The sequence below is a fragment of the Dinoponera quadriceps genome, unplaced genomic scaffold, assembly GCF_001313825.1.
Source record: "Dinoponera quadriceps isolate SergipeBrazil2010 unplaced genomic scaffold, ASM131382v1 scaffold9, whole genome shotgun sequence".
Taxonomy (NCBI): Eukaryota; Metazoa; Arthropoda; class Insecta; order Hymenoptera; family Formicidae; genus Dinoponera; species Dinoponera quadriceps.
In genome coordinates, this window is record NW_014554295.1 from 1,116,191 (window position 1) to 1,130,027 (window position 13,837).

Genomic DNA, 13,837 nt, shown 5'->3' on the forward strand with positions numbered 1-13,837 from the left:
GGGGGGGGGGGGGGGGGGGAGTCTGCTAACTTACTGGGTACCGGCGCAGTAAAGCTATCGAAACCACAGACTTTATAATCGATACACAAAGTGTAAACTTACGACGGGTTATTATTATTGTTATTATTATTATTATCGACGCGTTGACCGCGCGCATAAATTCATCTTCCTCTTTTCTCTTCTTCTCTTACGACGAACAACGACGTTCGTAGAGCGAACTGCCGTGTATCAAAAATAGAGAGCGAAACGACGATTCGAGCGGTGTATATAACCGTATAAAAATGTATATATGTATGTGTGTGTGTGTATATATATATATATATATACACACATATGTATATACACATCCATATATATATACACATTCGAGCACTGCCGCGGGTTTTCGATCTCACGAAATTACACTATGCGTGCGCGAAAACGCGCTGTTAACGAATTGACGAGAATGGGAGACGCGGAGGGTGGAAGGAAGGGAGGAAGATATCCTAGGAAAATACGAGGAACGAAACATTTGGACACACGTGGCGCTCAGCTACGCGATAGCTCAATTTGCCGAGCAGCTCAACGCACAACGAAGCACAGCGTCTCGCGGGACGCTCGGGTCTCTTTGGTGACGTTACATTTGGTATTCTTGCATGTCCAGAAAGAAGAAGCCACACTTTTTCTTTCCTGTATCAATGTCAATCGAATGCAAGACTATCCAACATCATCACCTGTGATAGGCGACTCGCACCGGTTCACGGTATAAAAAAGTTGAAATCGCTCTGGGACGCGCGTCTCCGTTCTCTCGAGGGTGACAGTCTCTCGTGGCGCGCGAACCGAGGCTGCCCTCGGCCGCGTTTGTCTACGATTATGTCACCTTCTATTTGTTACTCAATTAGCGAGAGAGAGAGAAGGGGCTCGATCATGAATCTCCTCCTCCGGCGTGAACTTGTGAAAAAATGTGTGAATTTTCTGACTCGAGAGCATTTAGAATTTTCATGTTTCCATCCTAGGGGAAGATTACACCAACAACAACTCAATTAGCCGCGTGCTGTATGTAGAAATCGTCGTGTGTGTGTGTGTGTGTGTGTGTGTGTGTGTGTGTGTGTGTGTGTNTGTGTGTGTGTGTGTGTGTGTGTGTGTGCCGGGAAGAACAGACTATCAACATCAAGAAGCGCGTACGCATGTGTGTATATAATAATATTAGACAGCTAATTCCAAAATATATAACACGAATAAATACAGTAAATTATATTAAGAGACATTTGACACAGATATATATATATATATATATATATCTGTGTGCATATATATATATATATATATATATCTGTGTGCATATATATATATATATAAAACGTAGCGCGTCCGCGCGTATAATAGTTTTATACTTTGGCGTTCTCCGTTTGCATCGTAGTTTCTATACGAGGGTCCACAAGAACTCTAAGACAAGAAATGACGTTAAAGAGCGCGATCAAAATGGATACAAATTGCGTACAGAACTTAATGTGCCTGTATGATGTTCTAAGGGAGGGTTAAAGCTACATGAAATAAGAAGTATTGCGTCCATCGAGAAGAACGTGTGCGTGTGACGCACCGATACGGGGGAAAAGAAAGAAGAAAGAAACGAGGGAGAAGGAGGGAGAGAGATAGAGAAGAAAACAACAGGACACGCGAGTTTACGGAAATAGCTTGCGAGGACAGCAGATGAAGTGCGACGTCACAGTATCCAGTTGTTCAGTCTTATATCGGAACCTAGATCTAATTACCAATTCGGAGCTCTCTCGAAGGCCGATGAAGGCGTTTTGCGCGATCCGATCGATCGGGGAGAAACGATTAGATGTACAGAGACTAGCGACGGACTTTTGTCCTCCTGTGCTCTTTCCCCTTTGCAAATTCTTCTGAACCGGCTCACAGTGGGGCGAGACAGCAAAGTTTCCGGCCGAAACCTAAATATTGCCAGATTCGGAGTTGTGAAAAACGGTTGGCGTATTTAAATAGTTTAAGTTTCAGAGTTCTCTCCTATTTAATTGAATGAAGCATTCAATTTTGAATATACCGGTTTTTAAGAAGCAATTCTTCTTCTTTTTCCATACATATCTACAAAGTGACCTATTTGAGACAGGCACCGAAAAAAAATCATTCATTATTTCTATAAATCTCTAATGACTATCGCAGATCTGAATTCAGTGTGTCAGGATCTTTCGCAGACACGCGGTCATCCTTGAGAATCGATTTCTCGAGCTTCGACCAGAAATTCGAGCGCTCTGCTCTCCCACTGTGCTCCCACTCTCCTCTCTTTTCGTGTATATATGTAAAAAAAAAAAAAAAAAAAAAAAAAACGGNTCCGTGAGAGCAAGATTCGTGGAGATCGCGCGAACGCGCGAGAAAGGCACTTCCACACGAGGAGAGAGCGACGAGCGATCGTCCCACCTCGTCGTTCACGGCCGTAGAAACGCGCTGTGAAACGCGGTGAGACGCGGGGAGGACACACACACATACACACGACTCCTTCCTTTCCCTCACACCCTTTTCTCTCGGGAGTTACTTTGGTAATGACTAGGTCATACACTATCGCTACGTTAATTACAAATCCGTGGCTCGCGCTGTGGCCCGCGGGATCCGCTCCGTCGTGTTACGGCCCCGTTTTCCTGGGCTACTCGCGGGACGCGTGCGCGCTACGTGGGCGCGAGAGCAGGCCGGCTCTTCAGAACTGGATGCGGTAGTTGGGGCGCGGTATCGACCGCGCCTTCACCGGCGGCAAGGAGGCGGTGGAGGCCTCGCTGCTGGCGGTGCCGCCGGAGTCGCGGGCGCTCTTGCTACTGACCGTGCTGCCGGTGCTCTGGGCGCGCGAGGAGCCACCGGCCTGGCCGGCTTTCCTCAGGGTGCCGGCCTTAACCGCGGACGACGAGGACGGGGAGTCGCCGTCGCTCAGCCGGCCGTACTCGCCGATGCGACGCGACGGCGGCGGGATGAACGAGCGGCTCTGGATCTCCCGGTGCTTGACCATCTCGGCGTTGCCGGCGATCGCCGACTTCTTGCGGCCCGTGATCGCGCCGTTGTCCGACTGAAGCCTCTCGTACTCGCCGCCTCCACCGCTCGCTGCCGCCGCCACCGTCGTCGTCGCCGTGTTGGTCGTCGTGCTCGCGGCTGAGGATTTCTTCAAGGAGTTGTTCGTCACGAAACTCTCCACCACGCCGGGCGTCGACTTCTTCTTGCGCGAGGCCTTCGCGTCGAACCGGCCGTACTCGATGCTGCTGCAGTTGGTGGGGTCGCGCGCCGCCTTAGCACCGCCGGCGCTCGTGGTCGCCGTCGTCATGCCGACCCCAGCCGACGAGGAGTCCAGACTCACCGGCCCCGGGTCGGACTTCTTGCGCGTCTCCGTGTCGCTGAGACGGCAGTAGCGCGAGTTCGCCGTCGACTTGAGCGTCCGCGGTGGCCGCGGCAGCGAGCTCGGCGGCAGGCTGCCGGCGCGGCGCGGCTCGCCCTCCTGCATCCGCTGCCGCTGCGAGCTCCTGCCCTGCTTCTCCAGCAGCATCATGTCCTCGCCCGCCTGCTTGCCGTCCGACAGCCTCGTGATCGTGCCCTTCAGCCTGGCCGCCGCGCTGGCCAGCTCGATTATGCTCGGCGAGACGGCCGCGTGCTCGGCGCCGGACGAGTCGTCCAACAGTCGGCTCTTGCTCGAGGCGGTGCTCGAGGTACCTGTGCTATCTACACCCGCCAGTAGTGGCTTGGGGATTTTTCCTTTTCGCGACGCAGTGCCTGGATTAGAGAATCCTGGAAAACAGCAAAGTGCCCGCTGAAACAAGAGAACAGAACGTACGGGTTGGCAAGAGAGGAGAGGCCGGGACCTGGAAAAGGGGTTAGTGCTCGCCGTGAAAAAACCAGCACATGCACATTCGGGAACACTTAGGATCGGCGGGAGGGGGGATTAGTTCTCTCGGTGGTCTTTGGAAAGAGAGAGAGAAAGAGAGATTAGAGAGAGAAAAAAAATCAGAGATATGGATTAAGTAAAACGTGAGATCTATTTTGTTATCTACTCTCCGTCCTCCGTCTTGACAAAACGAGTGGCACACACACAAACATCGCTCTGGGAGAATCGAGACATTATGTGAGAAGAGGTAGAGAAAAAAAAAAGAGAGACATTTATGGCACACACGCTTGTGTAAAATACGCGTCACTAAAACTAAAACGTAATTTTCGACGAACGAACGAAAGGAGGAACAAAAAAAATAGATGAAATTAATTAATTAAGCTATGTTAAGAATCACACACAAAATATGTTATGTAACTAAACGTTAATCGAGTAACTCCAAATCGAGGAATGGTCGGCGCGCGACGACGTCCCGGTTTCTTCGTTCGGTTAGCAAGGACGGATTTCCATCCCGAGATTCCTTCGGACGCGCGCGCGCACCGACCACTCTCATGACAGGCTTCCAAAAGGTACTCCAGTCATATAACACCAACACAAGAATACCTTGGAACGTGTGATCTGTAATATTTTCATGATCAGCGGCGACTATTAAAAAGATGCTAAAGAACTCAAAATACACGATCATCCGAAAATTAACGTATCTCTCTATATTGATAAGGGAAAGAAAAGATGAACATTAATGTGGGCGGCAAAAATTGAAGTCGGAGCGCACATATTAAGTATATATATACGTATATATGTAGATATATGTATATCTGTAGATAATCACATGTATCTATAGATATAGATAACAAACGGATCGGTGGTGCGCGAAGTGCCGACGAGACTCGATGAGACGTGACGATGCATTCGATCTTAAATTAAACGACATGTGGGTGCACATTATACGTGACACTGCACCTTGGTCATTCTGCCTACCTTGCTGAGTAGCTGAGAGTCTAGCTCTTTCAGTTGATCATCGAGACTCTTATTAGTTTGCTCAAAGCTGCCCTGTTTTCTATACTTATAACTGTCGGTAACGCCGTAAGAAGCGGTGCTGCCGTAACCGCTACCACCGCCGAGTACACTGCTCACTTTTCGAGAAAAGATCATGAGAATTAATACATAAATATCACAAAATCAAATTCCTTCTTCAAGTTGCATGTTCAAGTGTTATCTGAGAAAAAAAAAAGAACGATCTCGAGTGAATCGATACTTACCGAGTTCCGAGGTGCTCGTCAGCGCGGTGTGATGATCCGCCGACGTGCTCGAGTGAGACGAGTGCGCGGCGGGGTAACTGCCTACGCCGCTGCTACAACTGCTATCCTTGTCGTACGTGTGTTTCTGAAGCACCCTGATCATAGCGTCCCTCTCGGCCAACTTGGACTCCAAATCCTTCATCCTGTCGAATCGAAAAGAACGGATGATATTCTCAACGTCGGAATTTCGAAAACAGTCGCGGCCGTCAAATGTTGCACAATGGCAGATATATCGTTCACCTCGACTCCAGATCGGCCAGTTTCTTCTGCGCGACGTGCACCTCGTCCATGTGTCTCATCTTCTCCGAGCGAGCTTCGGCGATCAGTTTCTCCGCGTCTTGACTCGTCTTCTCCAGAGCGGCGATCTTCGCGTCTCTGATTCAGGGCGAAAAGTGTGAGAGATGCTGCCACGGTGTGACGCAAATCGCGGGGTTACAGCATATAACGCTTTCCACTTACATGCCCTTTACTGGCTCTCGTGTCGACTTGAGTTAGCTCAGGCTGACAACTCCGATACAATAAATGAAAAGCACTTCTATCTGATTTAATAGTGTGATTACGACAATTGATCGCGTATAGGAAATTTTATGCCAGAGAATCTTTCATCGATCCTCTGCTGATTCAGAACTATACCGTTTCTCCCTCTCTTCGCGTTTCAACGTTGGCTCAACTCACAGCCTCGGAGTCGAGTTCATCGAGGTTGAGTCACCCACGCAAAGTGGCACAAATTAAATGGAAAGCAGAAACGACACTGGAAGTCGACTTGCGTCACTAAACGAAAAAGCAACCAATGAGAAGACTTCACTCACTTCGGGAGGCTGGCTGCGTCGATGGCCGCCTGTCTCAGCGCGCTCTCCTCGAGGTACCGTTGCTCCCACTTGGCGACGTCGCCCTCGAGTGACATGATCTTCTCGTCCCGTTCGCGCAACCGTCGCTTGAAATCCGCGATCGTTTCCGCGTTCGGCGTCTGCTCGCTGCCGTTGGCGCCGCCAGCGCCGCCACCCTCGCGCAACTCCCTCTCGAGCTGGCCCCTGAGTTGCCTCTCGGTCTCCTCTCGTCTATCGCTAGACGCCTGAAGCGAAGACAGGGCTCGCTGAAGCTGGCCCACCCTCTCCACGTACACCTGCTTCTTGCGACACTGCGCATAAACGGAGAATATTTTAGTGATATTCGGCGTTCTGCGGATTTACCCTGCGCGTATAACTTCAGCTACTCTCCTCTCAGACTTACTTCATCCTCGAGCCGTACTACGTTGCGCTGCGCGTTGCTCAACGCATTGTCGAGAATCTCAATGTGCTTGCGTTGCTCCTGCAGGGTGGCTCGCTGCGCAGCCAGCTCGATCTCCTGTCTTTCCTTCGCAGCTGCTAATTCTTTGTCTGAAAGAAGCAGCCATGTAATAACGTAATGAGCGAGAAGATGGGCGTACCTGAAGGGGGCAGGGGACGACGCTCGTCCGCCCCTCCCTAAATTTTGACAAGAGAGAAACAATCATCAATAGACTATGTATGATAAGTGTACACAAAAAAAATGTGCTCGTGAAAAAAAAGAAGCTAGAAGAAGCTTGAAAAGAAGGAAAACAAGTATTGAGGAAGTTCACTGAAGATCTGTGAAAATTGGATTTAATGTAAGCATACTAATAAATTTTGTGTGAAGGTAAATTTTTGCTTCTCACCCCCTGACTGAAATTCTGGGTACGCCCTTGAAAGAAAGTATCGTCGCTTTTCAGATTTCTATTTAGGGTGGCTCGCGATCTTGATCTTAACAACTCCTCGTCTCATTCGACGTTACTCTGGGAAATTCCGATACGAAATCGCCGAGACTTCGAGAACCACCCTCAACGGGAACCTGCAGTGTGAACGAGTCGACGTCGTACTCTGAGTGATGAGCTGTCCGATGAGTAGCTCGCGCTGCGTCAGCTCCTTCCGCATGGACTCGACGATCGGCGGACTGTCCGTACGCGCGGACAACAGGTCGATCTGGTCCCTCAGCGCGCGGTTCAGCTCGATCAGGCGCTTGCAGTCATTCTGCAGCCTCGACCTGGCGGCGCGCTCCAGCTTCTCCCGTCGCTCGCACGACGCGGCGAGCTCCTCGTGAGCGCGATGCACCTTCGCTATCTCCTGCTCCAACTTCTGCGACTTGGCGACCTTGTTGTAGCAGCGCTCCAGTTCCACCTTCAACGCGCTGTTCTCTTGAATCAGGATTTGAATCATCTCCGACGGCGGCCACACCTCGCCCGTCTCCCTCTCCACTTCCTCGCGTCCTTTGGTTTGCGGTCTGGAAAGATTCGCGGGGGGAAATTCTACGTTAACGTGTTCTCTTCTCGCGAAACGCAGTCAGACGTCTGTCTGTGTGAAGCAGTCGGAATTCTTCGACGCATATGCCAGTCTATTCGAAGTAAGATACTTTGATAAACTTCCTCGACGACTCGTTCAAGGAGGTCGTAAGGTGAAACGAGTTTGATAAGAATTTGATGAAACTTGCGCCACGTATACATTGAAATATTATCTGCTCCTACAGTTAGAGAAAGACTGACCATTCGATAATTCAGATATTTGCAACAGAAGCCGACACTTTTTACAAGTGTTCCTTCAGATTAGTGTACTATTTTTTTAATTTCTACTTTTGATATCTTCTCAAGTGAAAATAAGGTTTTGATGAAAAGCTACTGTGATATTAAAAACTAATATGCAGACATAAATAAATTTTTAATAAAATAATTTCAGAATTATTGGCCATTCTGCTCTGAAAATACAGTAATGCAGAGTTCATAATTTAATATTCGAAATATATATATAATTTTAAGCACTTTATATACTTCTTTCTATTATTTGTACATTTCTATTAGATCAACTAATGCGCAAATATAGCATTAATAAGAAACAGAAAAAAATACTAAAATCTTCGTATTTGTAATATTGTGCACAAATGTTTACTTCAACTTCCCGTTTCTTTCGTTTCATTTACCTCAACTTCGTAAATAACAAATTAATATTTATTATTTAGGTAGCAAAAAATGAACCATAATTTTGCCTAACAAGTACTGAATTTAAGAGAGGCTCCCTCGACGCCACTGGAAAATATGGCACTGATCCTTACAACCTCCTTGATCTCGAATCACGAATAAATCCCTAATGACGATTAGTCTGAGCACAATTGTCTCCGAAACATCATGTTAGTAGCAGAAAAGACGTTACCGAGGCAGCGATCAAGAATTAAATATCATAACGAATATTTAAGATCGCTAACGCGCGTGCGACATGCGGAAAATGTAAAGTACCGCGGGGAGGTCGCTCGTAAATTGTAGTTATCGATGTCCGCTTTGTTGATTCTAGACAAGTCAGGCTGCGATCTCGATATAGTCAGTTTCTCCGTCGGCCCGAGGAGCCTGTGTTTGTTCTTCAACGGTAACAACGTGGATATGTAGGCCGGTGACGATCTGTCCTCGAATTCGTTGTCGTTTTGTTTTCCCCTGTCGCCGTCTCTTATCCTCATCTCGATGCTACCCCCGTTGTTGCTGTAAGACGGTACTTTCACTTCCTTCGCGAGATGCTTCAAGACCTGCGAGACAAAATATTGTATTTAACTACTTGTCCAGCTATATGAATCGCGATATAAAATTTAATCACCTTAATTCCGACCCGATACAAATAATCCAAACTATATTATATTCCAATTCGCTAATTAGCGCATCAAGCTCACCTGAGACTGACTGAGGTAATCATCCGGGATATCCGTAATTTCCTGGCAACCGCCGCCGCCGCCGGATTGCTCGTGGCTGTAATCTTCGTGCTGCAGATTGGACAGGGACTGCATTGTGGGACTGTTGGAGTGACCCTTGCCGCTGCCGTCGCAGTACAAGTAGCCCATATCTCCGTGCTCTCTCACTATGCTTGTCAGCCTATGCAAATACCGGCACGATCGTTGAGTGCACGATAAACAAGCGTTCGCCACTGAAAAGCCACACCTACCTCGTAGAAGGTACCCATGTGTTCTCCTCGTTAGCGTTGTGTATAATCAGCGTGTTGTAAGAACTCGTTGAGACATCTAGACTGCTTCTGTTGGAACCAACGCTGGTACGATTGCTCAAATTGTCCTTCAAGCTGTTCCGATTAGATCCATTGATGCTGTCCTTCAGGCTATTTCGATTCGAACCGTTCAAGCTCTCCTTTAAACTGTTTCTGTTCGATCCGTTCAGACTGTCCTTCAAGCTATTTCTGTTGTGCAAGTTACCCTGTGTAACAGGAGTAAAATCTTTATTTTCCAAGATATCATAAAAATATATACAATTAAAGTTGTACTATTTGGTGCACTTTGAAATTTCATCATATGTACATCACAGACACATGCATCACACCTGAATATTTGGTATGTTCTCCTTATGACTGGAAGATCTGGAAGGGCTCTGCTGCTGATTTTCCTGACCTTGCGGTTCCTGCCGCGCTGTATGTCTTATGACATATCTTTCTTCGTTGCTCAGGTTCTCGTTGGATGTGGAAACATCGGTGTCACTACCACTCAAACTCTGGGGAAGGCCACCTAAAGAAAGATGTTCAAATGAATATCACTATTATGACAAATTATACATTATATAGCTTATCGTGCAGTTTCTTAGAAACTACCTTGCATGGACAATTGTTTCCTCTGTAGATTATTGTTTGAGAATGGTAGGAACCTGTTTCCTTGTTGCAGCGAGCTCATTTTCGCGGCTACCTCATTTACGTGGTAGCTTGTAACTCGTCTGAAAAAAACAGGACATCCTCTGTATTACAAGAACGAGAGATAAAAGGGTCGCAGATTCGAGTATGCGGGCCGCATCGTCGTGAATCTCGTGAAACTTGATCGTGGAAACCCACGGCATACTCGGAGCATCCCGTGGAACTTTCCCAGGACTGCAGTCGTATGAGTTATCAACGAGACATGTCGTGATAATAATCGTAGCGTAGTGTAATTGTAGTCGTCGTTACAGTCGCAGTCATCATCGTCGTCGTAGTCGTCTTGTCGTTGTCGTCGTCGTCTTCAGGGTGTATCTGCCACTGGTCGTACAATCGGGCGCGTGAAACTCGCGTATCCGGTGCGATGCAACGCGACAGATCGCGATGACACCTGGCCCGGACCCGCCGTTCTCACGTTCAGCTACTTACTCGGTGCGAAATCGCGGGGAACGAGCCGAAAATCGCGATTATTTTCGATAAATTAGTACACTCCACTCCTCCGTGTACGAGAAATAAAAAGAACTGGTTGTCGCATTCCTCGGCAGAGCGCGCTGCCGGCCGCCTCGACCGCGGGTCCTGCGGTGTGCTTTCCAACCAGCGACGTTTCCGCCATTATCCTCCCTTCTCCGGACGAGACTCGGAACGTGATCGACGTGATTCGACTACTTTCGGAACACTTTGTTACGAATAACGTAAAGCCCGAGTCATACTACGGATTAGGATTGAGATTGAATTAAAATCTGGCCGATCAGAGCAAGATTTACTAAACTCGAGTTTAGCGAACGTCGCTTTGATTGGTGGAGTTTTAATCTATCTGATACGGACACTATAGTTTTTACAATCGTAATTGACATGAATGATAAACGATGACGACGTCATCGATCATTTTTGTCCGAGCAATTATTCCTTTGATTTAATTGAAATTCAGGCGTCGACAACAGTAGACTTTTACCAACAGTCACCGGACGTTGTATTGATGAACGATTGCGCATCATCGAAATACCTATGGTTGTTGGAAAGGTGATACGCCGCAAAATGTACACCACCAGATTTTCACGTCGCTTTTGTAAAAATCTCGTATCGTCCGTCAATTCTTTCTGTAGAAATGAGCAGCACGCACCGATAACGTCGGGTTATCAGCAATTCTCGGCAATCATATCTGATAGCCTGGCACACAGTCGTGCGTACTTTTTCTTTTGCAGTAAAATACGGGAATAGAAGTCGCAGTTTTAATCTGTAGATATCGTACATCCTACTGTTATACGTGAAAGAAACTTGTAAGATTCCTCTATTATAATTTCAAATATATAATATTCCGGTTTAGATTTGTAATTATGCAGCAGAATAAAAAAAAAACACTAAGATTATGACCGACGTAGATCGCTTGTGTTTTATTTTTCTAATTGTAACATTTGAAACGTGATTGATATGATCTTTCAGTGATACCGAGTTCGTGTTTCCCCAATTTATCTTGTCGTACACTAGGCACCATGGGAAAGTTCGATGTTACCTATGAACAGCTGGTAGAGGCGCAAAAGAACAGTAGCATTCTAATCGTTGACGTTAGGGAACAGTCTGAAATCGACACGACTGGCAAATTACCAGGCAGCATCCATATACCAAGTAGGAATCCTTCATTGCACTTATAAGTCTTCAAAAATATTCATTATATAATGTGTATTTTAAACAGTATTATATAATAGTATACAAGCACTAATATCTGATGTGTAACATATTAACAATCATATAATAATAATTATAAACAATATATACAAATGATAATAAGGTACACTATGCTTATTCAGTGGGTAACGTTTCTAACACATTGCAAAATCTGTCAGAAGAAGAATTTATGGAAAAATATAATAAACCTAAGCCCACCAAACACACAAAAATCATATTTAGCTGTCATAGTGGCAGGAGAAGTGGAATGGTACAAGCGGAGATGCAGAAATTGGGATATGACAAGTACAGTAGAACTTTCCGAAACATTATAAACATCCCAATATTTGTATAATTGAAATATTTGTTTTTTTGTTTTATAGTGTATATAATTACACCGGAGGATGGAAAGAGTGGTCAAGTAAGCAAAACTAAAATAAGCTGAATGAAGAAGAAGAACCATGTTGCTATGATGCTGTTATTTTATCACTTCTTTTTTTAACACGCAATGTAGTGGCCTTATTGTTATTATAAATCAAAGAAAAAGTTGCATTGTCGAAATAATCACAAATGTTTCTCAATAATCCTACATGTTGTCATTTATGTACATAATTCCTAGTAAATATATGATTCCTATATTCCTATTCCTATATTCCTATATTTTGTAATAATAAATGTATTCTTTTACTTATATATATATATATATATATATATNTTCTGCTCTTGCGCCAGTTTTTGATTAACCATCTCCCTGAACTGCCCAAGTATACGATTCTCCCGCTTTTGCCGCTCCTCCTTGCTGAACATCGCCAGCGCACGTTTCTCGTCGGCGGAATAGATCTGGTTTTCCTTACGAATACGAACCGCTTCCATGCGACGATGTCTTTGAAAAAAAACGCAATATTCAAGGAAGCATTCTCAACCGATACGTCCAGACTGTGATGAGATGCAATGAAGTTTTGTACAACTTACCTGCTACCACTCATGACGTAACCGACCAACTCGTAAGCGGCGATCTCCTCTGAGGTCAAACCGATCTCGCCTCTTCTGGGTATACGTTTGCCCTCAGCCACATAAGCCGCCATTGCCGCACCTTCACCAGGCAATAAAGCCTTGCCGAAATCTTTCGCGGACAGAGTTACATGTGGCTTAGGCACAGGTCCAATCCCATCGTCGTCTCCACTATCGTCCGAACTGGAGTCCCTCCTAGGTTTCGGCTTACTGGTAATCGCAGTCTTTTCTACCCAGACTTCTTCGTCACCGCTACTGCCGCTGTCGTCGGTGCTACTGTCTGTGTCCTTTGCTTTCTTCTTCTTCTTCTTCTTTCTTTTCTTTTCCTTCTTCTCTTTCCTAGCTTTCTTCTCCTTCTTCTCTCTCTTTAATTTCTTACTCTTCTAAAAAAAGCACATTTATTGATACATCATGAAAGTTTCTTGACACAAGAGACACAAATGAACACCTGTAATATTATATCATATATGAAATCAGTTTAATACCTTCTTCTTCAAATCATGTTTCTTCCTTTTGCCGTCTTTTGGTGAAATGTTACCATTGTGTTTAGTTACATCTTCGTCCTCTTCGTCTGAACTACTACAAATAAAAGAACAGTTGAAACTTTTAATCTTTCAATAGCTAAAAAATCACACACACATTGTATACATTGTACAATTAGATTCCATAAAGTCTGATTGTTGTTCCGAATATCTTTTCACGAATATCGAAATATATTTTAAATCTTTGTCTATAAATGAAAATATATTGAATGAATGCATTTCTGTTAAATTAAAAAACGGCGAATTTCAAGCACCTCTAATGCTAGGTTAGGTCACGATGATTAGGTTAGAAGCAACAAAATACTAAAGCAAAGGTACATACTATTCTATTCGCGTAGGTGACTTGCTCCAAGCTTCCGGAACCCCACGCATTCCTATTAACTCTCTCTCGCGTCTTCGTGCGTCCATCATATTTGCTTTTCTTTTTTTTTTTCCTAACAAATGCGATTGAATATTCTTGTTAGGATAGGATGGTATCGCTTCTCCTCCTTCCAACTTTTACGTTCTTTCTCGTTTTATACCAATTTCACATAAACTTTCATAAACTACTATAACAAGTAATATTACACACTACATTATATTTATTATGAACTATACAAATTCTTATTTTGTACGTCTTATTTACTATTTATTAATTACGAAGTTCGTTTTCTTCCTCCTTTAATATATGGCTTTGGTAGTCTGACTTGTCGTTGAGTCGTACTACTTATATGAATTGACAAAGCAAACAGTGGCGACTTTATAGAAGAATTGTCG

The 13,837-nt window shown here is 45.3% G+C and overlaps 3 protein-coding genes across 5 annotated transcripts; 1 reads left to right on the forward strand and 2 right to left on the reverse strand.

Annotated features, from left to right (window-relative positions):
* Nucleotides 1-2,334: 2,334 nt before the first annotated feature.
* LOC106743609 lies at nucleotides 2,335-10,417 on the reverse strand. The gene is made up of 13 exons (XM_014617611.1): nucleotides 10,296-10,417; nucleotides 9,774-9,892; nucleotides 9,509-9,690; nucleotides 9,123-9,385; nucleotides 8,854-9,052; nucleotides 8,432-8,712; nucleotides 7,028-7,428; nucleotides 6,385-6,530; nucleotides 5,964-6,292; nucleotides 5,395-5,529; nucleotides 5,116-5,297; nucleotides 4,835-4,989; nucleotides 2,335-3,781 (listed from the first exon to the last, which is right to left on the reverse strand). Exons 2-13 carry the CDS (start codon nucleotides 9,850-9,852, stop codon nucleotides 2,690-2,692), a joined length of 3,444 nt encoding a protein of 1,147 aa, XP_014473097.1. The 5' UTR covers nucleotides 9,853-9,892; nucleotides 10,296-10,417; the 3' UTR covers nucleotides 2,335-2,689.
* A 231-nt stretch (nucleotides 10,418-10,648) lies between these two features.
* Nucleotides 10,649-12,112, forward strand: LOC106743663 (heat shock protein 67B2-like). Of its 3 annotated transcripts, none has more exons than XM_014617745.1 (4): nucleotides 10,649-10,886; nucleotides 11,307-11,489; nucleotides 11,672-11,834; nucleotides 11,912-12,112. In XM_014617745.1, the coding sequence occupies exons 2-4, from the start codon at nucleotides 11,357-11,359 to the stop codon at nucleotides 11,961-11,963; spliced, it is 348 nt and encodes a 115-aa protein (XP_014473231.1). In that variant the 5' UTR covers nucleotides 10,649-10,886; nucleotides 11,307-11,356; the 3' UTR covers nucleotides 11,964-12,112. The 3 variants fall into 3 exon arrangements, with proteins under 3 accessions (XP_014473231.1, XP_014473216.1, XP_014473225.1); XM_014617730.1 differs by lacking the exon at nucleotides 10,649-10,886 and adding an exon at nucleotides 10,893-11,046; XM_014617739.1 differs by lacking the exon at nucleotides 10,649-10,886 and adding an exon at nucleotides 10,955-11,143.
* Nucleotides 12,113-12,236: 124 nt separating this feature from the next.
* LOC106743646 (UPF0396 protein CG6066) lies at nucleotides 12,237-13,774 on the reverse strand (the record flags this gene model as incomplete). Its single annotated transcript, XM_014617695.1, has 4 exons — nucleotides 13,404-13,774; nucleotides 13,025-13,118; nucleotides 12,501-12,922; nucleotides 12,237-12,411 (listed from the first exon to the last, which is right to left on the reverse strand). Coding segments are annotated over exons 1-4 (780 nt in total), but the record flags the coding sequence as incomplete, so codon positions are not given.
* Between the last annotated feature and the right edge of the window lie 63 nt (nucleotides 13,775-13,837).

Coding starts and splice junctions, on each gene's coding strand:
- LOC106743663 (XM_014617730.1), top strand. CDS start 10,902: ATGTACACCACCAGATTTTCACGTCGCTTTTGTAAAAATCTCGTATCG. Junction 11,490..11,671: donor AGGCAGCATCCATATACCAA/GTAGGAATCCTT, acceptor ATGCTTATTCAG/TGGGTAACGTTTCTAACACA. Junction 11,835..11,911: donor CAGAAATTGGGATATGACAA/GTACAGTAGAAC, acceptor TTTGTTTTATAG/TGTATATAATTACACCGGAG.
- LOC106743609 (XM_014617611.1), bottom strand. CDS start 9,852: ATGAGCTCGCTGCAACAAGGAAACAGGTTCCTACCATTCTCAAACAAT. Junction 8,713..8,853: donor ATTACCTCAGTCAGTCTCAG/GTGAGCTTGATG, acceptor TTTGTCTCGCAG/GTCTTGAAGCATCTCGCGAA. Junction 3,782..4,834: donor ACTCTCAGCTACTCAGCAAG/GTAGGCAGAATG, acceptor CTCTTGTTTCAG/CGGGCACTTTGCTGTTTTCC.